The sequence below is a fragment of the Adiantum capillus-veneris genome, chromosome 24 (assembly GCF_014529385.1).
Source record: "Adiantum capillus-veneris isolate H3 chromosome 24, ASM1452938v2, whole genome shotgun sequence".
NCBI classification, from domain to species: Eukaryota; Viridiplantae; Streptophyta; class Polypodiopsida; order Polypodiales; family Pteridaceae; genus Adiantum; species Adiantum capillus-veneris.
In genome coordinates this window covers 39,058,370-39,085,098 of record NC_140954.1, presented here as the reverse complement: position 1 = coordinate 39,085,098, position 26,729 = coordinate 39,058,370, and the positions used below count along the sequence as shown (strand labels likewise).

The following is a 26,729-nucleotide window of genomic DNA, read 5'->3' as shown; positions in this document are numbered from 1 at the left end:
AGGGCATGGAAAAAATTCCATTGCCAAGCTCGTACTGGTTATTTCAGTCACACTCGACATGGAGGTGGTGCGAACAAAGCAAGTAGCTTAGAGGAGCTACACCAATGGATGTATCGAAAACTAATTCACAAGTCACATCACAAGGAATAAGTCAAACAAAGTCAGATTGGCCATGCGATGAGATTAGCCAAAAAAACGGCGAAGAAAGGAGATATGGGAGTTATCGTCTATGGCTAGACAACATGCAGATTGGCGGCTACAAAAACAGCGTGTGGGAAGGGTTTGGACAACACCGTTGCAAGTTATGCCATAACTCTCAGCCATAGCAAGATCCAAACACCAAACTTAATGTATATAGAAGAATCGATGTAATTTCATATTTTCATATTGTGAATGATGGTTGCAACAAAATTAAAAATGCGGCAAGACATTGATACTCTTATCATTCTAACTTTTCATAATGTGAACGATGGTTGCAACAAAAAAAGTACATTGCAAGACATTGTTACATAATCAATCTAATTTCGATGCATAAAACAAATACATTCTATTTATTTATAGTCATCTAGAAATGATACAAAATATTCTGGCCTCCTTCCCTTACCCGAAGGACCCTCGTCCTCGTGCCTCGGTCTCTTTGAATGACGCGTTTTCGTCATCAACATCCGTCGCAAGCACGTTGAGGTCGAGCAATTGGATCTCCTCATATGCCTCAACCTGCGGGGTCTCTTCTATAAGTTGAATGATTGATTGCTTTTGTTTCAGCACATCATGTTTTCCATATTGTGGCAATTGGCATGGGTCTGTGATTCCACAAGCTAGACCATACGCAGCATGTGATAGAAAGTAGCGATTGCGCATGCCATACATGCCAGGCCCTACACCAAAAATTGAGATCGCTGCTTGCTTGTCTAGCAGCATCACCTTGTCTGCGTTCCATCTAATGGACGCTCCTCCTAGATATCTTGAGAGTGTCTTCAATACAAAAAGAGGGAATTCAGCCTTGTCCTCAGAGAAGCTGGAATGGAAGTAGAGGAAGTTTGGTGCGTTCAAATTCTCCAAGTAATGACCAAGGGAGGAATTCTTTCCTAAGTCTCCTATACCTTGTCCATGGGGACGAGGAATGAACTTATCATCATAGACTACGAGCTACAAGAAATAAAAGCCAAGTGTTCGTATATACACATGAAACTCTCATATGGGGAAGCAAAAAAATATTTACACAGTAGTATACCTTTTGATTTTCATCTTCTTCGAGTAATGCAACATTCCATAAGTCAAGTGTACTCTTGTTTGTAGAGGATGAGGAAGGTGTCAATGTCATTGATGGAGCAATTCTACCCATCTCTGTGATTCCAAGCCTTTCCTGTACCGCCCTGAACTCCAACTCCATTAGAAGCGTCGCGGCACATGCGGCTGCATCCTTGTATATCATTGCTAGTGCCTCTGTTGGTTCGATAAACTCACCCGTTGTTACATGAGCATCCATGATAGAATACTTGTCATCGGCAGGGTCGATTATACTGTCATCCTCTTGTAGATTTTGAGCAACTATAGCAAGGCAGTAGTCCTCTCTCAAGTCAAATAGTTCCATGATGTCATTAAGCATTACATAATGATGATCACCGATGGGGACGGTAGGGTGCACATTTGTTGGCAAAGCTCCCTCTGGCAACTGAACACATTTTGAAACACACAAAGCACCACTTGGTGGTTGCACCAACTCGTCAGTAGTGACCAAATGGTGACTGCTGATGTGTCCTGGTGATCGTCCAGATTAACATTCAAAAAGAGTATGAACCCAACATAGTATTCTGTAACTCGACACTTTCAATTATGTACGGGACATTTGATGTCATTTCTGCGAGACTGCAGTGGCAACTTGAGGCTGCTCCTGTAGAAAATATTTTTCTTTGAACAATCAGAACTAATATCCTTCATATGAACATATCGACAACTTTCAAACTCAAATGTGCCGCTGATCGTCTGTTGCTTGTATGTCTGATGAAACTCTGCAAGGATATCTGACAAAGAAGCCAAAAACTCTTGCAATGAGAAGGTAGGGTTAAAAACAAGCTTGAATTCTTGCTCCCATTTGTTGAAGCTAAATTCTATAAAGAAAATCGTACAACTTGTCTTTGGGTGCCTCGTTAGAGCAAGGCAGCTCCTCCTCTATCTCGATCTGAAAGGGATCCATTTGTGGAGAGAGGGAATAAAACTTGGGTTGTTGGTTAGGGTAAAGGTAGGAAGGCACCGCCTAACACTAGGGAGTACAAAGGGGGGACTGACGGGCCTTCTATATATAGACTCCTCAGAAACTCGATCAAGTCATTATAGCCACCCTTATGATTGCATTAGAAACGGTGCAATGAATGCAGCACAAAGACCAAGGTAAGCTCAACCATCCCTATGACATGTGTCCCAGTTGGGTGAGTACCGTAGCTATATAAAGCACCTTGACTACACACTCCATAACTTGCTCACATCTACACAACGCAGGTATGGAGGACAAGAAGAGAGTAAAGGCAAAGCTTTCCCAAAAGATGATGGCCGAAATGAAGGAGGTCGAGAAAATGATAGCTGATGTAAAAGCTCTTCAAAAGGAGCTGAAGAAGAAAAACAAAGGAAACCATAAGGCAAAGGGTGGGAAACTAGTACTGCAAAGACCGAGGACAATAAACCACCAACGATAAAGGAGGAAGAATAATATTTGTATTGTAATGGACAAACAAGATAGTGCATCTATCACCTCTTACTCTTGTGTAATGGATTCCTTGATGATAATGCAAATGTCCAAATATCTTGTTCCTTTGTCTCAGTCTCTTTGCTTCTTTTTTTTTTTGTTACTGATTATGAAGGAAGAGTTTTTTTTTATAAATGTGTCGCACCACAATCTAAGTGGGAGGTTTATGTCACACAGACGTTGATATGCTCGCGCTCTGCATCAACAGAAAAATGTCGCGCCACAATGTGATAGGGAGCTCTCTTCACGATATGGATGGTCCCTATCGCGTTGTGACGCGACAACCAAATGTCGCACAACAACGCCAGAGGGAGGCGCATCCACGATATGGGTGGTCCCTATCGTGTTGTGACGCGATATCCAAATGTCGTGCCACAACGCGATAGGGAGGCGCATCAATGATATGGGTGGTCCCTAACGCGTTGTTGCGTGCCACTGTTTATCGCGTTGTTGTGTGCCATCAAAAGTGTTGTGTCACAACGCGATAGGGAGTTCTTGCTGCGGTATACTCCCCCTTCTTGCATTGTGCCGCTACATTTTTCCTTGCCACGACACAACGCGAGGAGGGGGTTTGGTTGATCAAGGCCCATCCCATATCGCATTGTGCCGTGACAACCACATAATCGACATGCAGTATGCCATGTGTCCTCCATGCGATGATGCACCCTTCCCAATGAAGATGAGCGACTCAATTAAGTGTGGTCATCGCCACATGCATATTTCACGTTTAATAATGATGATGATGTCCTTGGCGCTTATATAACGTTTCTATTTCCGTATACCCCACTGCTCTTTGACTTCTGACCTAACCTCTTAAGAGTCACCTTTTGCGACTTAACCTTCTCATTGCTCAATCTCCTTCTTTTCCTTCCGCACAATGATTTCTAGGGCTTAACACTTGTTTCCATGGTTCGCACGAAGCAAACCGCAAGGAAGGTTTACCTGCAAGAGGCATATCTCTTTGGCATATTCCTAAGTTACCCTTCCAAAGAGTTGCGCAAACTCCAGAGGCATATCTCTTTGGCTATTCCTAAGTTACCCTTCCAAAGAGTAGTTCGCCAGATTTGTGAGAGCGCGAATTTGGATTATCGGTGGGTCAGAAGTGCGATGGGTTGCCTCCACGAGACAACTGAGGAATAACAAACAAATTCCTTGTTTTGTGTAATCAGTTCACATTGGAGCCTTGTTGGACTAAACATTGAGCACAAGCGTTGCTACCTTGCAAATTCTCCGCATGGTTTTCATGGGAATGTTCGAAGGTATGTAGTTACTTGTTTCTTGATTCTGTGATTTCGATGCAACGTGTGGTCACCATATGCTATGTCTTGCAGGTCTGTTCAGAAACTTGTCGCTGCATGGAAAGCATTGACCCAACACAGTGTTTGGGAAGATATGCTAATTTTGAGTTGCAAGGTCCCAAAACAAGACGGGCATTCTTGTGGATGGAGAGTTCTTGCAAATGCGAAGCTTCTTCTGGAATGCATTTATGATGAGGAGTGTAGATGTGTAAGTGCAATGTTTCACTTTTGTAATTCTTGCACACATGATTTCTTTGAATTACATATAAAAGCTAGAGAATTTGTTTATAGGCAAGGAACCTGGCAGATTATTCGAACGTTCATGTGGAGGCATTCAGGACGACGATGATCCAGAATATGATCAATCTTGTGGAGACTCGTCCTCTAGGAGCCGCATATGCATTTGTCGTGCCACCGCCACGATCACAACCTCGGCCTCTACCTCGGAGGTACGAAGCAGCACCTCAACCAACAATAGACCAAGCGCCTGGACCTGCTTCCCCTCGTGTTTCTGGTCACTCAACCTATAGTCTTTTTGTGATACCTGATTTTATCGAGGAAGACGAGGCCACTGCACAATCTTTCCCTCAACCCCAAACCCCTCACCCTACCCCAAGACCATCTCCTAAGCCTTTACATTCCACTCATGATAATCGAGCGAGAGAGAGCTCCCCTCAATTGTAAATGAGAGCTACTCATCAATGGATTTAATTGGACATTATTGTGTACATTATTAAACCCAATATAAAGACAACTTGAGTCAATTTTGAAAAGATAAATGTTATAAGACTTTATGTGTGAACTATTCATTTTCGCATGAATATAGATTGCACGCTTGCTATCAACGACTTTCTTTGATATTGGCAGTTCAGAGCAATGTGATATATTGTGTGAGTCGTCTTCTTCAATCAAGAGTTGCATTGCACTAGAAACCGTCAGTCATCCTTTATTTCTGCGCACAATGTCTTCTTCTCCTTTCTCTGAGGCACTATACTACAATTAATCGAACAGTTAGATTAGACCAATAATTGGTGATGATAACCAGCAGGGAAATAACTAACAGTGCATTAATATTTACATACAAAACATACTACCTTTCGCATGTTGCACTGAAAAAGATGTTTTGGAGGCAGGGTGAGGTCAACCTCGTTCTCCAAATACTCGCACACTTGTTGTAGTGTCGTGTTGCCTTGAATGCTAAGGACAGTTAGCAGATCAAGTCCACACCATACCTCAAGCATTCTCAAAGGATTGTTCAGTTCATCATTTAAATCTTGGTCCAAAGCTACCAGATGACCATTCACTCGATGCCACCTTATGTAGTGGAAGGAAGCTATGAAATTTTGAGAAGCTATCATGCACTTACACACGATAGACTTCTTATTTACCTTGCATAAGATGCCATCAGAATCATGGACATCCCAAGATTCATCCATAAAATCAAAGCATTTCTCTGTCTTGCAGAGTAGCATAGTTCCAGTCTTCCTAATCTCTTCATCATGGAAAAAGTCGATGAACACATGCATGGGCATGAAGATTGAAACACGTACCAGTCGACTAGCAATATTTGGTCTTAAGCACTTTTGTATTTCTCGATGGAGCTTTAGTCTGAAACACTCAGTAATTTTAGATGAAGGGACCGGCCACTCTGGACTGTCCTTTGAAGGAACCGGGAGATATTCTAAAGTGCCAAAGCCAAGCACAGAACGCAAAGCATTATAAAAGTGATCGAAGAAGAAAACTTCCCTTTCAGCTAACGCTCTTCAAGCACTAGTGTTATAGAGTAGCTCTCCCACAGTTGCATGGCATGCATAAAAAATGCCAATAATGCAATCCACCGGCTGCCAGTCTTCTTTGTCGGGAGGATAAATATCTGCAAGGCAGGTTAAACACACAATACACGAGTGAAGATTAAAATCTATTGTGGATGTAAGAAAACTTACAATTTGGTTGGTTTGTTGGAAATCCTGTTGGCATTGTTTGTGGACACAACTCTGAGTGCATATATTCGTGCTCAATGAGAACCTCTTTGACTGCTTTGCCCGTTTGTGACAAGCGAAAGTTTTTCACCCTACCTTTATAACTATTCACAAACTCGTTGCCCGTGCTCTTTCTCTTCCTGGTCTGTAGGAAAACCCAACTTCCAACTGTAATGGTGGTGGAAAGCCATTGACCATTGTCCCAATCGAAGCTGTTGAAAATTTCGACAGACTTAATACTTGCGGATGGTCGTCGAGGTCTTATGTTCTACATTAGTGATTCTTTTATGGCAAGATGCACAACACAGATGTGAGAGGGGGAGTGTTTCTGAGCGCAAACACAATACAGTCAAATGCAAGCAAAATAGTTAGTTGAGCGTAAATGAATGAGAATGAGCAGGAATACTATGATGTCTCTCCTATCGAAAAAGTGCGCACAACTGCATTGAGTGCGAGTTATGGTACATATGTCCTATATTCAGTCCTCACAAGAAATATTTGAGCAAATCACAACGTATATTAGTATTAAAGTCTTTTATGCAACTAAATATTATTTTTTGAAAATGTTGAAATTTGAGATAAAAACAATCGAGTTACCATTACGGTAGTCCGCCATCCTTTGGTCGCGTTGCATTCTCTCTCTAGCTCTAAGAGGACCAAATTTGAGTCCAAAATTTCCCTAATGTTTTCATGCTCTCACAAAGCACATTGAGGTGCATTAATACTACGTCAGGGAGAGGCTCTCAGCAGGGGAGAGATCAACTTGGCTTATGTGCCAAAACAGGACAACCTTGCAGATCTTTTCACAAAAAGGCATTGTCTCGTGAGAAGTTGGAAGCTTTCCACAAAGCTTTGGGCTTACTCCCCCTTGTGGATCGAACATTTCCTCAAGGCATGGCACTTCCCTATACTCTATGTGCCAGCTCTCGTTCATCGCATCATTTTCGCGGGGGGGGGGGGGGATTTGTTACCATATACATGTGGTAGTGATGTGTGTGAGCACACTCAAGACCATCAAGGCATTTTTTCCCTCACTAGGAGGTTTTTTCCTCGTGTATTGTATATATATGCCCATCACTCTAGGGATATCTTCTTTCCATTCCACACTGAGTAATACACTCTCTGTTGTGTGCCTTGAGCTTCCTTCGTCTTCTCCAACCTGTGTTGTTTTCTTGCAACCCTAATTCCAACACCAAAGCGGGCAAATTGGCATAGCCAAAAGAGTGGTTGATTCATGAGAAGAAAAGCAACAAAGAGGTTGTATCGTAGGTTCTATTGTATGCGACACCGGGAAGCCTCAAAGAGAATACACACTGAGCAATCCGAGTACTTCATGAAATGTTTTCGCACAAGTGTTGGGGTCAGCCCAACTTGGGCGGACAAAGTGTGAACCTATGCTTGTAAATGCCGTTATAAGGCACAAGAAAATCTAATCTAACTCTCTTTACATTTGTACAATACGTCTTCTTCTCCTCTCCTCTCTCACCTGCTCCCTCATCTCCCTAGCTATGTCTATACGAGAAGCTATCCGCTTCCGCATTAAAGCTCAACAATTGGTATCAGAGCTTCGGGGCAAGGTCTTGTAGGTATTCATGAGTTGAGGTATGAAGACGGGCTGCCAAAGAAGTGGGGTTGGTCTGTGTCATACCAAATGCTGCTAGAGCGAAGGGACTTCTTGGGAGCCATCATCAGCATGCACGGCTCCGACCTTCCAGGAGATCTCATTCATGGCTTCAGCTATTGCCCGTTGAATGTTGCCAGCGAGAAGGCCGTTGCAACAGTGCTCGCTTGTGGTGCTCTCCTGTCTTCGCCCTCGATAATATAGCCTTAGCCGGGAGCTCGACAGGTCAAAGGCCCGTGAGAAGACAAGCCTCGAAGGGGCATAGCCAGCCTTGAGACGAGGGCAACAGCCCGGGGGCTGAGCAGACAAAACTAGAGATGGCGAATTGGAAGCATGAGGCTCAGGCCTGGATCCGGTGATAGAGAGGGGCAGCAGCAGCACGCAATGAGCGAGGGCTTTGAGAGCACTGCAGAGGGGCGAGTGGTGGCCAGCACGAGTCACCATGCTGGTGAGCGTCACGGGTAGGCCGGCAGTCACATAAGCTCCAAGGGAACTGAGCTCGCAGGCGGCCCACCTCAGGCAAGGAGATGGAGCCTAGAGGCTACGAGCTGCAGATGGTAGCGATGACGCACACACACACATCAGTGCTGACGAAGGCATTGATAAATTCTCACGGCAGCTACTTTGCCAGCGAATTCTATTTCTCAAGCATTATCACAAATTACTATTATTTTTCATCAAAATGGCCTTTTATTTAAGAGGTTGTTCACACAAAGCAACGTGTGCAATGTGCATGTTGTCTTTAATGACCACAATGATGAAGCACAAATGATGAAGCGATGTATTTCAAACCATATTGATGTATATGTCAATTGAACCCGTGGCATTGAACCCTACATCCGTCTTCGTGAGTATGATGCTATTTTTTGTCAAGACGTTGTGAAGGATTGGGGGGCTGGCCTCTACAACACCTCAAACCAACACCAAGAAAAGAGGATGAAGAGTATAGCTCTCTCAAGATAATATGGGCTGATCTTCTCTCATGAATTTTGACAGTCTCACTCGCACGTAGCCCCGATCAGCCTCGACTAGCTTCCCTCTACACTGCTACAACTCCCACTATACTTGGATGCACCAAAGGAAGCAAGGGAACCAAGAAAACCAAAGTAAAAAATTAAATAAAAACAATGGAAATCTTTGCACTTTTCCTCATAAAACCAAGAGCTCCACTTCTTTTCAAACGCCCTTCCATGTGCTAGTAGAGACTCCATAGGCGCTCTTATATATACACATAGCTTGACCAAAACCCATCCAAATCAAGCTCACTTTGAAAACCCACAAAGTTCAGCAAAAAAACCTCAAAAAAAGTGATGGAAAACTTGGGGAAAACCTTGCCCTTTTGCGTATGTACAAGCAAGGAATTGCAACGCATAGTCTACCCTCGACTAGCTGCACAAACAACATGGCTGCCATACCTCAAACCAAGATGAAGAGAGGTCAATATGCAAAGCTAAGCACCCACTTTCATCAGCCCCTTGAGGAGAGACACACTCTCAACTCACCACACCAGGCTCTCGCAAGGCAAGAGGGGCACCTCTATCTCTACGCATGTGTGCCAGTTGTGCGGGGTACATAGTTTTGCTGTTTTTGTACATAGAAGTGTCGAGACTTAAAAGTGTGAGTAAGTGCTTTAAAAATATGAAGAAAAACTGAACTTTTATCAGCTTGGGGTCGTGAGTGAGTGGGAGTTTTTCAGCTGTGAAGAAGAAAGCCTCTCCTGCTGCAGTCTGCGGTGGTGCGTGGGGGTTGTGTAGTGGAGGTACTCATGTGTGTGTGCGAGGGCTTGGAGCCTTGATTGGAGAGTGTGTCTCTCATCAACAAGGCCATGAACATGGGTGGTGACCTCTGCACTTTCACCCCTCTTCTCTCTTTTTGGTGATGGAAGCTGCGTGAAGCGAGCTCTCTTGTACGCGTGTGCCTACTACTAAGGTTTGGCAGCGAAAGCCCCTTGTTATTGTTGTGAATGGGAGGTTGTTTCCCCATGTTTTCCATGGTTTTTTCTGAGTTTTTTGGCTGAGCATCATGAGTTTTTGTATAACTCAGGATTGGCATAGTTTTTGATGGGTTTGTGTGAATGGTTGGGAGCGAATATGGAGCCCCTTCTTGCATATGCAAGGGCTGCTGAGATGGTGTGAGGGTATGGTGTTTATGAACAAAAGTGCTGAGATTTTTCTTTGTTTTCATTGGTTTGTTTTCCCAAAATTTAGTGCCTTTTTTGTTTCCTTGACTGCAATTGATCATAGCTAGGGCTATGACAGTATAGAGGGAAGCTAATCGAGTGTAGGCGGGGTTTTGTGAATGCAAGGGTGAGTGTGTTTGTGAGTGGAGATTGGATCCTATCCTCTTGTGAGAGCTACTTTACTTTTCCTCATATATCTTGTGAGTATGGAGGTGTTATAGAGGCCACCCCCAAATCCTTCACAACGTATATCGTTGAGATTCTTTACTAACGAGATTAGACACTGCCGCGCATGTGTCGGCGATAAGACCTTCCCTGTGACAAGCCCTGTTTTGTAAATGTAGCTCTCATGAGGTTATTGGGAAAACCTAAACCCAAGGTTAGCTAGAGTTACCCAAAAACTCTAGGGTTTGGGAGTAAACCAAAAACTCCATGTTTTGGTTGCTACGCCTACCTCCACCTACGATAAAGGGGAGGCTCTCTTGGTAGCGTCAGGTTATGGGTACACCTAAAACCTTTGGTTGTGAGAAAACCTAAAACTCACGGTTTACGAGTATACCAAAAACTCGTGGTTGAGAGTAAAACCTAAAACTTTGTGTGTCATGAGAGTGAGAATTTAGTTTGAAGGGGGCGTTGTGATGACGACTATGCCAAGTTTGGCTGAAGGGGGCGATTGTTGGGGTCAGCCCAACTTGGGCGGTGAACCTATGCTTGTAAATGCCTTTATAAGGCACAAGAAAATCTAATCTAACTCTCTTTACATTTGTATAGTACGTCTTCTTCTCCTCTCCTCTCTCACCTACTCCCTCATCTCCCTAGCTATGTCTATACTAGAAGCTATCCGCTTCCGCGCCAAAGCTCAACAACAAGCATTCATGCTCTCTTTCCCCCTAAAAATGAGACTATGGGCAAGGATAAACACGAAAGTAAGTATCGATTCAGCCTTCCCTGGGGTTTCCATCCTCGGTTACAGAGAGGGAGTCAAAGATCTGTAGCACGAGGCTAACGTGAGAGAAGAGGAACAACAACAAAGCAATAGTAGACATCATAGTAGAAGTGAACACGACGGTCGACACAAGGGCAGAAGGTGCAGAAGAGAAGATGATGGAGATCGCAAAGACATGATCGACGTGATGATGGAGATGGGGGGATACATGATCAACATTAGAGAAGCAATGAAAGATGAAGAGACTATGAGAGAGAGGATGAATATATAATGGATCATCGCCACAAGGATGTGGTGATCCAAGGACGCACGAAGAGCATCATGATCGCAAGGATAGATAAACTGAATGTGTTGGTAGTGAAGACAATGCTAGAGGCATAGAATAGAGTAGGAGGGATCAAAATGATAGAAACCCTTCCTCTTCAAAAGGACATCAACCACAAGAACTCGAGCCATTCAATGTTTATCAAGGTAGGGTTTCATGTGACAAGGAGCATGATTGCTTTATGGAGCTAGTAGGCTTTCATGATTGAAAGGAAGGGATTGTGCACGTGTAGCAAAATGCCACACGTTATATGATTGCTAATACATGAGCAATAGACATGATCGGTGTCTGAAAGACAAACGAACAATTGGACCATGACCAAGAGGATGAATATGGAAGGGATTATAGCCACAAGGAAGGTGATCAAAGGACTCATAGAGAGCATGATGATTGTAGCGATAGATACAATGCATGTGTTGGGTAGTGACAACGATGATGAATGAAAAGATCTGAGCAAGAGGGATCGAGATGATAGAAACCCTAACTCTTCAAAAGGGCATCAACCACAAGAACTTGAGCCATTCAATGTTTATCAAAGTAGGGTTTCATGTCTCACGGATCATGGCTGCTTTGTGCATCTTACAATCATTCGTGATCAAAAGGAAGCGATTGTGCATGATTGCTGATGCAAAAGGTGTTGTGATAAAGAGATATGGGTTAATGTTGTTTCCATGACTAGGAATGCCACTAGCCTTTCCATGAGAGATGTGGACTAAAAGACAAGGCAAGATCTTCTAAAAGGCTCTCTAGGATCATCATCATAGAGGATGATGAAAATGGCTCTTCTAAGCAACCACTAAAGAGAAAGAGTTCGCTCGAGAGCTAGGAAGGTAAGCAACTAATAACGTCAGGAGTCTAGGATGTGAGGGACTACCCCAATTATGATGCTGCTGGATTTGGAATCTTGTATCAAGACGAAGGACCCTAAAGAGGAGCTTGAAAATTGAGCTCAATGAGGATGAACCAACTGTCTTTAGAGGGCAAACAAGGTACTCGATTGATGTGGCACCTGTGAAAATCATAAGAAATTCAAATGCTTCATTCCAGAGAGTTATAATGACAAAATCTGCTCTAGCTAAAGAGTTATGTATACGAGAGCAATAGCAAAAGACCGTGCTTGATTCCATCCCAAAGGATTAGAACTGTCCTTGGAAAGCCCATACCAAAAATAGGAGAGCGGCATGTCGCACAGGAGCTTTGTGGTATACGACTCTCTATGAGAGTGGAAGAAGGATGAATTTGGTAAAGCAACCACATTTGGCTAGCGATCAAAGCTATCATTATAAAGAGCAAAAACAAAGCCTTCCCATTTACAAGCTAAAGAATGAGTTGGCTAGAGCAATCCATAAAAATGGGAGCAATCGACAATAAGAGCGTCTACAAACTGAAAGACAAACCTCTGTGTCAACAAGTCGTAAAAGCTCATCATTAGTGTCCATATCTTCATGAATTTGCGTTCACTCAGACCGCACAACTAGTCTACCAAGCAGGGTACGGTCTCCGTTCCTTATAATTTTTGGGAGACACTGCCGACTCTCCACCATACTTTTGTATGACACTTTTGTGCACTATATAAAGTCTGTAGTTTCTGTCATTTCCTCATTGCATAACAAAAAGTTTAACTACTCAGAGGGTTTTCTTGTAGCTTGACAAAACAATGTTCTCTAGCTTGCACACTTGAGAGAGACGCTTCCTCAATGATTGGTTTAATAGTCCAAGTTAATTTTTGCAATTCTCTACACTACCATCTACTATATGTAAATAAATCGTTTTTTGATTGGCACTGCATTAACACCTCAATCTATATCTATACTATATATTAAGGAGACTGTTTTCCAGTGCCACGTGTCGCAATATAAACCATATCAACAAAGTTGTTTGGACGAGTCTGCAGCCTTGCATTTTCCAGTTACTAATTTTGCAAATTGCGGAAGGCGCGAACTCTGATTTTGACTCGAGTACCACAGTCGACGCCAGGCATGCTAGCCCTAGGCATCGAGGGCTCTGCGAACAAGATCGGGGTGGGCATTGTGAGCTTGGATGGCTCCATTCTGGCAAACCCACGACACACCTATATCACCCCTCCTGGCCATGGTTTCCTGCCGCGGGAGACAGCCCTCCACCATCAGCAGCACATATTACCTCTAGTACACGCCGCCCTGAAAGAAGCTGGCGTTACCCCGGACCAAATAGACTGCCTCTGCTACACTCGTGGGCCAGGCATGGGCGCCCCCCTTCAGGCCGGTGCAGTCGTTGTGCGCATTCTTTCGCTTCTCTGGAACAAACCCATTGTTGCAGTCAATCATTGTGTGGCTCACATCGAGATGGGCCGTGTCGTCACTGGAGCTGTTGATCCTGTGGTTCTTTATGTTAGTGGTGGAAATACCCAGGTTCGAAAGGGCTTGCCGTTTGTGTAGAATTTGTTTTGATTCTCACACAGATTAAGAAACTTGAAAACATACATAATGCTTACAGCATTCTGACAGCTACTCGAAATGTCTTTCGGCACTTTAACAGAATAGTGTTTATGGATTGACTTTTGTTGGTGATATTTTTGCTAACGTATCACTTTATGTTGCAACTTTATAGGTGATTGCATACAGTGAAGGGAAATACAGGATATTTGGGGAGACAATTGACATTGCTGTCGGGAATTGCCTCGATCGTTTTGCAAGGGTACTAAAGATATCCAATGACCCAAGCCCTGGCTACAACATAGAGCAGGTGAGTATTTGGGAGCAGTCCCTTTAACTAGGGCATAATTTTGGATTGGCTTAGCAAGAAAAGCTTTGCTGCTTGTGGGCCTAGGTAAAGAGCAATGCTTGATTTGATTTTTTTTTTTTCAAGGTAACTAGATAGCAAAGAAGGGAAAGAAGTTCATTGAGCTCCCATATGTTGTCAAGGGCATGGATGTGTCATTCAGTGGAATACTAAGCTTTATAGAAGCTGCTGCAGTTCAGCAGCTGGCAACAAATGAGTGTACTGATGCAGATCTCTGCTTCAGTTTGCAGGTACTATTTTGGTTTACTGCATTGAGATGGTTGATCAAGAATCTCTTGGAGATACATAAGCTAGGAGACTCATCGTGAGAAGCTGATTTATGTCACACATGTCAAAACAAATTTGCTTCCAAATCTGTCTCAACCTCCAATAGCCATACATAGTCAAGAAAGAAGTTTGTCTAGTACTGTGATGAGAGTTACCTCATGTGATCCTCTTCTACATTGTTGATTTAAGAAAACCTTCAGTTTGCCTTTCAGACTAAAAGGTAAACTGTGCAGATGCTAGGCATTGTATGTGCCATTTGGACGTTAGGTTTGGGGACATCACACTGTATAATATTATTGTGGTTTTATATGCCAGTTTGTGAACGGGCTCTAACACATTTTGTCTCCTTCCACCCTTTGGTTCGCGTCTTTTACCTTGGTTTTGTTTTACTCATCCCTTGTTTGCTGGCTTCTTTTAGTTTTTCATGCATGGCTCATGAAAGGAGTTATTGGAATCTTTAATTTTTTTTAAAGTACTAAGATGCTCGAATCTTCAATCAACAGCTATTGTGTGCTATAGTGGTGCAAGTGACATGGTGGCAATGTCACAAACTGGTGACGTGGCAGGCCCTTAGAGACACACACATTGTTGGTAGACTCCCGCGCCGACAGGCTGACATGGTAGTGCCGTACAGATCTCCGCAAAATCCGTTGACAAGCTGACGTGGCAATCTACGGACGTTCCGTAAAAAGCGCTGACATGTACGGATTTCCGGAATTTACGCTGCTTCTTTTGGCTGGCTGAATTAGCGTTGAAAGCTTTTCAGACAGTTTGCTTTATTTTTAAAAGCTTTTGAGTTTAACTTTTGGGGCTATGCTTTTGGGCATCCCTTGTAAGAATAAATAAGCCTTTGGGGCTCACTTCTCTAAGCATATGGACGCAGAGACCGAGATTGAGCACCCGTGGGCTCTTGTACTTTGCACACAGATTAATATAAAAAGAAATACCGAAAGGGGCGCCAGTCTTTGGGGCCAATACCTCTTGGTGCGGAACTACGCCGGGCCGTGTCGTCTTTTGTGAACTGTTTTGAAGTGAATCTTTGCTGTGTCGCAGTAGAATCTTGACTTGGGGTGTCCAAGTTTGTTACAGTGGTATCAGAGCGTGGCCGATTTCTCTTCTATTGGGAAATCAGATCCTTTTTTCGCGACGGTTATCGATTTCAACAGGAATCGGTCGACTTCTTTTGCATCTGTTGATGCGGGAGGAGAGCACAAAGAAGATTCAACCGAATTAACAGAGGAAGAGTACGTGCCACCTCGGCCTACCCAGTACGAACTTCAAGAGATGGAACGTCGACAACAGGTTGACAAGTGCACGAAGTAGATGATTAAATTTGCGAAGGACCCTCAATTTGCAAATTTTTTGTCTCAGCAATCTATCGTTGAAGTGCACACTTAGTGGCAGAAAACCACCGAACCACCCATCAAACCGGTAATCAAGAAACCTCCTTCTTCGAGGATTTTCACAGAACAAGAACTACAGGAGGTGGTTCAGACTTAGATTAGTCATCTTTTGGACGCGAACAATCAATCCAAAAAGCAAGTGAGAAGGGGACTGACTACCCTAGTTATTTGGGCCGTCAATCTTCTTTTGCATCTAAAATAAATCAGAAGAATCATGTACGCTTTGAAGGACTACCTAGTTCTTCTTCTTCCTCTTCTTCTGACAGTTCTTCTAGCTCTTCTTACTCGAGTGAGGAGGACAGAAAAGGCAAAAAGCGAAGCAAAAAGCAAAGCTTGGAAAGGGTAAGAAAAAGGCAAAGAAACCCAGATTTTGCCCGGTTTCTGATAGTTCTACAGAGGAGTCATTCTCTGATAGTTCGGACTCTGATGACCATATGTTTTATGCAAAGAAGAAGCATTTTTACAGAGCCAACCAATATGACTTCTCGAAGACAAAAGCAAGAAAGCAAAAGAATTCAAAGAAGGTGGACAATTGATTAAATTTGAATCCTTTTTTGGGTTCCGAGATGCTTCGAGGGCTTTGGCCTTCATCCAACAGTTTGACATAGCCTTCTCTCCTCCATTACTCCGAGCACTCCAAGATTAGGAGGGTTGCTTCTTTTCTTAAATGAAAGGCTCGAACATGGTGGTCTGCTCATCTTCTGAGGAAGGAAGCTCCAATCAAGTGGTTGAAATTCAAAAGGCTCTTTATTTCTTGTTGGCTGATCCACGAGTACGAATGGATATACGAACCGCTCGGAACCATCTTCGGATGATGTCACAAACTGGTGACGTAGCAGGCCCGGGGACACATAAACACCCTGCTACTGATCTCGTGAAATGTGTCTACAGGCTGACGTGGCCAGGTGTACTGATCTGAACAAACGCCTGCAATTTGCGTTGATTGTTGACGTGGCAGAATTTTGCAAAACGCGCTTGTTTGTTGACGTGGCAGTACGTACGGATCTCCGCAATTGGCGTTGGCTGCTTTTGGATGACAGAATTTTAACCAATGCTTTTGGGAGCCATTGCTTTTGAGTTTAACTTTTGGGGCTATGCTTTTGGGCATCCCTTGTAAGAATAAATAAGCCTTTGGGGCTCACTTCTTTGGGCATCTGGACGTAGAGACCGAGAGTGAGCACCCGCGGGCTCTTGTACTTTGCACTCAGATTATTATACAAAGAAATACCGAAAGGGGCACTAGTCTTTGGGGCCAATAACTCTTGGCACGGAATGGGCCGTGTCGTCTTTTGTGAACTGTGTTGAAATGAATCTCTGCTGTGTCATGGTAGAATCTTGACTTGGGGTGTCCAAGTTTGTTACAGTGGTATCAGAGCGCGGTTGATTTCTCTGCTACTGGGAAATTTGATCCTTTTTTCGCAACACTTATGGATTCCAAGAAGAATCAGTCGACTTCTTTACCACTTTTTGATGCGGGAGGAGAGCACGAAGAAGATTCAACCGAAATAACAAAGGAAGAGTACGGGCCACCTCGGCCTACTCAGTACGAACTTCAAGAGATGGATTGTCGCCAGCAGGTTGACGAGTGCACGAAGTAGATGATTAAATTTGCGAAGGACCCTCAATTCGCAAAATATTTGTCTCAACATTCCATCGTTGAAGTGCACACTCAGTGGCAGAAAGCCACCGAACTACCCATCAAACCGGTAATCGAGAAACCTCCTTCTCCGAGGATGTTTACAGAACAAGAACTACTGGAGGTGGTTCAGACTCAGATCAGGCAGCTTTTGGGTGCGAACAATCAATCCAAAAAGCAAGCGAGAAGGGGATTGACTACCCTAGTTATTTGGGCCGTCAATCTTCTTTTGCATCTGCAAGAAAGCAGAAGAAGCGTGTACGCTTTGAAGACTATCCAATTCTTCTTCTTTCTCTTCTTCTGACAGTTCTTCTAGCTCTTTTGACTCCAGCGAGGAAAATAGAAAAAGCAAAAAGCGAAGCAAAAAGCAAAGCTTCGGAAAGGGTAAGAAAAAGTCAAAGAAACCCAGATTTTACCCGGTTTCTGATAGTTCTACAGAGGAGTCATCCTCCGACGGTTCGAACTTCGATGACCGTATGTTTTATGCAAAGAAGAAGCATTTTTACGGAGCTAACCAATATGATTTCCTCGAAGACAAAAGCGAGAAATCAAAAGAATTCAAAGAAATGGACAATCGATTAAATTTGAATCCTTTGTTGGGGCGCAAGATGCTCCGAAGACTTCGGCCTTCATCCAACAGTTCTTCTCTGGAGAGCATTACTCCGAGCATTCCAAGAGTAGGAGGGCTGCATCTTTTCTTAAAGGAAATGCTCGAACATGGTGGTTCACTCTTCTGAGGAAGGAAGCTCCAGTCAAGTGGTTGAAATTCAAAAGGCTCTTTATTTCTTGTTGGCTAACCCGGGAGTACGAACGGGATATACAAACTTCTTGGAACCATCTTCAGATGACCAAGGGAGATTCTTTGGACGCTTATTGCGAGAGATTTTGGGACTCTTTTCTACTAACCTCTTCATTTAAGAAGATCTCTTTTAAGGAACAGATTAAGTGGTTTTGCTGCGGACTCCCTACAGAGATCCGAGACTAGTGCCTGGAACAAAAGTCAGATTCTATTCAAGAATTAATGGGTCATGTGAAACGGGGTTTTTCAATATATTCAAGAAATTTGACTTACTCCGCTGATGAGATTTTGACTCAAAGAACCCGACATACCTCCAACAAAGTAGAAAGAAAAAGAGTTTCCAAGAAAAGAAGGATAAGGATACACAACCTCTGCTCGCTCTTCGAGAGAGGGCCAATTATATCAGAGAGGGGAAGTGTTTTGGTTGCGGGGAACATGGGCACATCTCCACAAAGTGCCCCAAAAGGCCTAGCAAGAACAGATTGAAGACAAGCCAAAGAGTTCGAGAGCAGCAGAGGAACGTGGTAGAAAAGACAAGATGAAAGCATGATTGATACTAGATTGCATGGGTACTGACCCAAGCCTGATTGATGAAAGTACAGAACTTTGCTGAGCTTGGGGCAAAGTGTGAGTTCAAGAAACCCTGATTTTCTTCGATGGAAGAGTCGAGGCCAACTTCATTTCACCTGAATTGGTTGCGCGGCTCGAGATTACACCCAACAGGATGGGACCACCAACAGAGGCATTACACCTGTCCACTAGCAAACTTCGGTTGCATTGTCAGGGGTATTTAGGACACGAGGACTTTTACATAATGCCTTGGAAGGTTCTGACGTCCTCCTAGAAGTCCCTTGGTACCATAAGAACAACGCCGTTGTCGAATATTAGGAAAGAAAGCAACTTTGACGAACGAAAAGAGCCGAAAAATTGTACTTAATGTAAAACTGAAGGGCAGTCCGTCCCTATTGTATCGGCTTTGGCCATTTTCAAATCAATGAAATCCAATCTCTTTGTTTACTCGATCTACTCGAAAGAGTTAAATGATGAACACAGAACGAACATGTTTGAACTTGATAAAGAACGCCAAGATTTTCTCCACTCATGCTGAGTGTTTCTCAAAGGGCTTGCCAGGCGAGTTGCCGCCATCTTGTCTTGAGGATTGCATTGTTGATCTGATTCCTGGAAACACATCACCGAACCAGCCACCTTATGTCACCAGCCAGTGGCAATTCCATTTTTGTTTATTTTCTCTTTCTTTGGGGAATTTCGTTTGTTTTACCTTTTGGAAACACCCCTCTGGAAATCTAATTGCCCTGCATTGCATAGCCAGTGTGGAACTGTTCAGAGAGAGTCCAGGCCTGAGGGCTAAAGAGCACTAAGGCTGGACAAGGACTATGGTTAGCCAAAGTGGGGTCATTGGCCAGCCAAAGCGGAATCCTTTGCTACATAGGCTACATTTTAGTTATGGGTGTGGCTGCAGTGTACAAAGAGGGTCAGATGACCTAGAAGAATGTAATGGCAGAAACTCCTAAATTTTAGGGATTGCTATTTTTGGATGGCAAAATGTCTTCGCCTCATTACGTGCAGTTTGACATGGGGATCATTTTGTTACTCTGTGGCCAAGTCAACAGAGGCTGCAGGTGAGATATTTTTAGACCCGAGGGTCTAAAGTGGAAAAATGCACAAATGAGTGACACTTGGCACTCTGAGGCCAGTTTACTACTTAAAGAGAAGGCAAAAACGTGATTTTCAGCTGTGAGCTCGTTTTTGAGTGCTGTCACAGGTGGGAGAGCTTCAATGGAGTGTTGGCTTACCCTCTATGTACAGTGAGGTGCAGGATGTCATGACCTACACACCTCTCACTGCTCTTTCCCCCCCCCTATTCTTTATGGTTGTGTCCCTCTAGTGGGCTCATCAGATTGACCATGTACTGTCTTGTGGTTTGATGCTCTATTGCTGAGGCAAGAGCCTCCCTGAACAGGAACAGGAGTAGCTAACTGCTACTCCAAAGCAGGGAAACAAGAGGGTGATAACCTCTCAAGTAAACACACAAAAATCAGCACTGTTTTATTGCTGATTTTGGGCTGTTTTTGGACTGTTTTGTGCTTGGAATCATGCCAGAATCAAGGGGCACGTAGTCCAAGGCATTGGGAACAGTGCAGGGACAGTTGACAACTGAAATTAGGTCAAAAACAGGTCCTAACCAGAGAATACAGCGGTCTGAAATTGACTGTTTTTCAGCCATACGGACGCTAGAACCATTGGGAATAGTGCCCCACTGGCAGAGGACATTTAGGGGACTGTTTGGGGCTGAAAACAGGGCAAAAACCAGTAAATACAGCGTGCTGAATTTACTGTTTTTGGGCAGGAATCAGAGGTTTTATGCCAGTGGAAGTGAGTTCCAGTAGGGGAATTGGTTTCGCGCAAGTTTTGGTGTTGTTATGCTGCCGAAATTTGGCCAAATCAAGTGGTATCTAGTTGGATATAGAGAAAGGATTCCCAGGACTCTACTTTGTAAATTTACCCTCTCAAAGTATAAAGAAATACCGAAAGGGGCGCCAATTTTGGGGCCTACAGGTTGTCAGCGTCTGCTCGGGGCATTCTAGCTTCCGAGCCGTGTGTGTATTCAAGTGTTAATTCCCGTCGCATGTTTCCTTTGCAAAGTGCTCTGTGTGTGTCTCTAAAGTAAAGAATTTCGGGTCAATTTTGGAGTCGTCGTGCTACCAAAATTTAGCCAAAACAGGTGTTGTATTGTTGGATACAGATTAGGATTCCCGGAACTTTGATTTTTGCAGGTTTGGGGTTGTTTCGATGCCCTGAATCATTCCAGATTCAAGGGACAACTAGTCCAAGGTGCAGGGAACAGTGCAGGGGCTACAGGGAGCTGAAAACAGAGAAAAACTAGTCAATAACCAGAAATTACAGAGACTGGTTATGCTCTGTTTTGGTCAATTAAAGGTGGAATCGGGACAAGGACAGTGGTCTCCTTAGGATTCCATACTTGCAGACTGTTTTGGGCAGGGTTCTACGTCGTTATGCTGCCCCAATTCCTCCAAACAAGATAGAAACTACGGGATACAGGTTAAGAACTGCAGGATACAGGTTTAGTGCTATAAGCACTCTTTGTACTTCCTCTTAATTGTAAAAGAATAAAGAAATTCCGAAAGGGGCGCCTATTTAGGGGCCAATCTAGTGTCTGAATCGCATACAGATGCATTCTACCATCTGTATCCCATTCCCCTCTCTTGTGTCATTATAGCACAGGTAGAATAGATGGGTGAAAGCTAAATCAAGGTTTGAAGTAAAGTCTACCGTCCTTTTTGAAGTTAATAGGCCGGTTACACCTTATCGTGTTAGCCAAGCCCAAAATGAAGAGACCATGAACCAAGTGAAAGACCTTTTGGAAAAGGGTCTTATCCAGCTGAGTACTTCACCCTACTGCTTTCCGGTGTTGTTGGTTTTAAAGAAAGACGGATTGTGGAAAATGTGCATTGATTATAGAGCTCTCAATAAAATCATCATCAAGAACAGATTTCCGATTCCAAGGATCGATGATATTCTTGACCAACTTCAGGGATCCTCTTGTTTCAGCAGGATCAATTTGAAAAGCGGATATCATCAGATCCAAATCGTGCCGGGAGATGTCTACAAGACAGCCTTTGGGACGAGCTTCGGTTTGTATGAATTTTTGGTGATGCCTACTGGCCTTACCAATGCTCCAGTGACTTTCAACTGAATGATGGATAGGATTTTTCGAGAGTACAGATCATTTGTCGGTACTTTCTTTGATGACATTATAGTCTTCTCCAAGGATGAAGCAGAACATAGACAACATCCACTACAAGTCTTTCAGGCATTGCGATATCACAAGTTAGTTATCAATGCCAAAAAGAATGAATTTTTCTTGCCGGAGATACACTTTTTGGGACAGATCGTCTCAGCAACAGAAGTACAGATGGACCCGGCCAAGATTGAGATTATACGTGATTGGCCCGATTTGAAGAATGTTCATGAAGTTAGAAGCTTCTTGGGTTTGTGTTCTTACTACCGGCGGTTCATTCGAAAGTTTGCAGAGGTAGCTTTCCCTTTGCACATTCCGACAAAGAAAGGAGTTCCTTTCTATGGGGATTCACAAAGGTGACTACCTTCAGACACTTAAAGAGAAATTGACTATTGGACAAGTATTGACTTTGCCGGATTTGCAAAAGTCTTTTGAAGTATATTGTGATGCTTGTGGTCGTAGTCTGGGAGCGATCTTAATGCAAGAAGGCCATGTGATTGCCTATGAAAGCCAATTGTTTTCAAGGCCAAAATTGACAGCACAGATTTATGAGAAAGGGCTTTTGGTAGTGATCTATGCTCTTACTCAGTGGCGACATTACCTACTTGGAGCCGATTTCACAGTCTTCACTGATCATCAGAGTTTGCGCTACTTCTTGTCACAGAAGCAGCTTTCAGAAAAGCAGATGCGGTGGGCTAACATCTTGTCACAGTTTCACTTCCAGATTGTCCATGTTCAGGGACATAAAAACTTGGTGGCAGATGCTTTGTCTCGAAAGCTGCTAGTCTTGGCTATTTCCACGATTCATCATAGAAGCTTTGAGGACATGGTTGATCAATACGCCACATATCCGGATTTTTCTAATGTATTCACTTGAATACAGAATGGAGAGGTAGTGGCAAGATATTCCATACGAGATGGCTACTTTATGAAGGAAACGATGTCGTGCGTCACACAACCGTTGAGGGAAAAGGTTCTGATTGAGTGCCATTGTCCACCTTTTACGGGTCACCGCGGCATCGACACCACCTTGAAAGGTGTTGAGCGTTACGTCTTTTGGCTGAGACTCAAGAAGGATGTGGACGACTTTGTACGCAGTTGTTTAATATGCTAGAACGTCAAGTCTGACAGGCATAAGGCATAGGGATTGCTATAGCCTTTACCCATTCCCACTCGCCCCCTAGGAAAGTATTGCTATCGATTTCATTTTTTAACTCCCGAAGACACAGAGTGGGCATGATGGCATTTAGACTGTCATTGACAGATTTAGCAAGCAAGCTCACTTTATTCGAGTGAAGAAGACAGTCAAGCTGGATCATTTAGCGAGACTGTTCATTGCACAGATTTTCAGAGTACATGGCATGCCTGAGACAATAGTCTTTGACAGAGATCCCCGATTCGCGAGTTTGTTTTGGAAGGCTATTTGGGAGAAAGTTGACACACGGTTGCAGTTCTCGTCATCATTCCACCTGCAGACAGATGGGCAATTTGAGATTTCAAATTCAGTTGTTCTGGATTTATTGAAGTCTTACATCTCTGATCAAAAGACTCAATGGGAAAAATATTTTGCCTTTGGTGGAATTTGCCTACAACAACATGGCGCCATTTGAGATCATTGGAGGTGCTACGAAGGTTCCACCCTCCCTTAGCACGAAAGATAAGATTTTTGAAGCTGACAAGTACACGAGGGACTTGGACGCTTTTGCCAAGGTCCAGGAGGCTTTAGCGAAATCTCTGGAACGACACAAAAAGGCACAGATCGACATCGACGAGATTTGAAATTATAGGAAGACGATTGGGTGCTCTTATGTTTTGAAAAGGTACGCCTTAGAAAGAAAAAGAGAAAGGAGCGGCTTTTTCCAAAGCTTAGCATGAGGTATTATGGCCCTTTCCATATAAAAGAAAAGATAAATGATGTCTCCTTTAGACTCAAGCTGCCCAATACTTGGAAGATTCACAATGCATTTCATGTGAGTCAATTGAAGCCTTTCAAAGGCGACGTGTCCGATGATGGGGAGCCAGATGAGCAACCCGAAGTGGAGGAAAGCGAGGAGATACTCGTTCTAGAATAGATTTTGGCACACAAGGACAAAAAGATAAAATGTAAAGTGATTAAGCAGTTCTTGGTTAAATTCAAGAACTATCCTGCATTGGATGCGAAGTGGATGGAGGAGGAGGACGTAGTAGATACTTTTCAGATTTTGGAACTTTACCTTGAAGCATTCGATTTAGCATAGTCTACTCTGATAGAACCCCGATTTCAACGATGGTGAATCTAGTGCAACGGGTTTGCACAAGAGGGGAGTCACTCTGCTCCTTTGTCAACGTATTATTCCGATTTTGAATGGAGTCACTGATGTCCCGTTTGGGTTTCAGGGATACTAAAAGGCCGAGTAATATTTTGTTGTATGACTTTATAATTGGAATTCCCGAAAATGAAAATGATGGATTTGTACTTGACTTGTTTGAGTGCAGGAACTGAAAGACGAAATGACTGCAGCATTTCGGTCTCATAAATCTCTATAGACATTATTGCAATAAGAATTAGTTAATCGAGCATTCGTGAGGTCCGGAATGGATCTAGATGCGATTGGTCATGGTCTGAGATTTGGAATGAATTTATATGTAATTTGTCATGCGATGTCGTGTGATGTCCGATGATGTGACTGTAGTGCTAGATGTGTTGTGTCTAGTGCGTCGGTACTAACAGTCAGTGTCTACTAAGACAGTTTATGGCCTCTGTTTGTTTTGCAGGCGTAATCGAGGGCGATTACAATTCTTTCAAGAGGGGGGTATGTCACAAATTGGTGACGTGGCAGGCTCCCAACATACACATTGCTGACAGACTCCCATGAAAAGCGGCGATAGGCTGGCATGGTAGTATCGTACAGATCTTCGCAAAATCCGTTAGACATGCTGTTGTGACAATGTACAGACGTTCCGTAAAAAGCGTTGACATGTTGTATGGATTTTCGGAAATTACACTGCTGCTTTTGGCTGGCTGAATTAGCATTGAAAGCTTGTGGGATAGTTTGCTTTATTTTTAAAAGCTTTTGAGTTTAACTTTTGGGGCTATGCTTTTGGGCATCCCTTGTGAGAATAAATAAGTCTTTGGGGCTCACTTCTCTGGGCATTTGGACGTAGAGACTGAGAGTGAGCACCCGCGAGCTCTTGTACAAATTAATATAAAAAGAAATACCGTAAGGGGTGCCAGTCTTTGGGGCCAATACCTCTTGGCATGGAACTACGTTGGGCCGTGTCGTCTTTTGGTGAACTGTTTTGAAGTGAATCTTTGCTGTGTCGTCGTAGAATCTTGACTTGGGGTGTCCAAGTTTGTTACATGCAATATATAGCTACGTGCTTTCCAAGAAATGACATTGGAAATTCCACATTTACTCTTGGATTACCCTCATAATATTAGAGCTTGGCATCTCTTTGGATTCATCTAGTGTGTCCCAAGGACATGTGATAAGGGCGTGAGGGCTGTTTTGTGCTGTGGCCGGCCATAGTGAGGTAGGTTTCTCATTCCTTGGTCATGTGCAACCTTGTTTATATTAACAGTATGCATCTCAAGTGAATGACCAAATTTGAGCTTATCTATCAAATTGTCATTGTTAGTATTTTTTTCTTATTTGATATGCTAAGTTGAGTTGATCTAATTCTTTTGGGGTGTACATAGGGTAAATATCCCAGATTAAGGACATTGAGATCGGGCTCGCCCAAGCAGAGACCGTGCTTTGTCATTCGAGACATGCAGTAGGTCATTTGAGAGCTCAAGAGGTTGGCGTCATGCAAAAGAAGCGCGTCGTCTTCCGATGGAGATCTCGTCAGTTGTGCAACATGATTTCGATATTTAGTTCAACAAAAGAGAGTTTGAAAGCGGACGCAATCCGGGCAAAAGAAGTACAATTCCACGAGAGGGCTTGATCTAGTGATCTAACGGACGTGAGCGCTCCGTGACTTAATGAGCTAACCACTTTTTCACACCAGCTCGCACGTCTATTAGGAAAAAAGTACCCTTTTTATTGGGGTAAGGATAGGCCTTGAAAAGGGGCATGTCTCGTAATTGGCCCCTTTACCCTAAGGAAGCACTGCCCCATTGTAAAAATCACTTGATTTATTGTCGGAGTTGATTGGTCATGAAGATCTCTCTCTCTCTCTCTCTCTCTCTCTCTCTCTCTCTCTGTGTGTGTGTGTGTGTGTGTGTGTGTGTGGTGTGTTCTTTTGTTGCATGCACGGCTGTGACATGGCATCCTCGCACGAAACTCTCGGATCATGGGTTTCAACTGGCATCTTTCCGTCGCAAATTTGTTGCATCTCCTCTCTCAGGATGTGATTTGATTTTCAGCATTAAATGGTTTTGTGGGCATGCTCCATTCTTTGATTGAAAGGCAAACACGCTCATTCTCTCATCGGAAGGTTTCTCTTGCGTGGTCATCCGCGGTGAGTAGAGTCTCCATTCTTTACCTCTCATTTCTGATGTGCAAGCTAAGCATGAGTTACGACGAGGAGCTCTAGCGGCATTTATTTATGCCACTCAAGTGACGCAGGACCTCAGGACCCTAGAACGATACTAAAGTTTGTTTCAAAAGTATGAGCATCTTTTCTTGCAGGATGATCTTCCACCACGTCTCCCTCCCAAGCGTCTGGAGGATCATTGCATTGAACTCATGGAGGGGGCACAACCCTTCAGTAAGGCTCCCTACCGTTTGAACAAGTCTCAAGAAGCAAAGCTAGAGCAGCAACTCACCGAGTTAGTGGCCAGGGGTTTGATACGCCCTAGTGTAAGTCCTTTTGCTGCTCCTATTTTGTTTGTTCGCAAGAAAGATGGGCCGTCTCGTTTGTGTTTAGATTACAGGGCGCTCAACAAGATGACCGTGAAGAACAAGTTTCTGATGCCTCGCATTGAGTATATCCTTGATAGGCTCAATGGTGTGAAGGTGTTCAGCAAAGTCGATCTCAAAAGTGGGT

General features: G+C 43.5%; 1 protein-coding gene across 1 annotated transcript in view; it reads left to right on the top strand.

Moving 5' to 3' along the window:
- Positions 1–13,001: 13,001 nt before the first annotated feature.
- Positions 13,002–26,729, top strand: part of LOC147426235 (Actin-like ATPase superfamily protein) — a 28,479-nt gene continuing 14,751 nt past the window's right edge. The window contains exons 1-3 of the mRNA XM_086498093.1: positions 13,002–13,481; positions 13,681–13,815; positions 13,947–14,102. Of these exons, the coding sequence (XP_086354219.1) occupies positions 13,071–13,481; positions 13,681–13,815; positions 13,947–14,102 (702 nt within the window). The 5' untranslated portion in view covers positions 13,002–13,070. The remainder of the gene's footprint in view (positions 13,482–13,680; positions 13,816–13,946; positions 14,103–26,729) is intronic.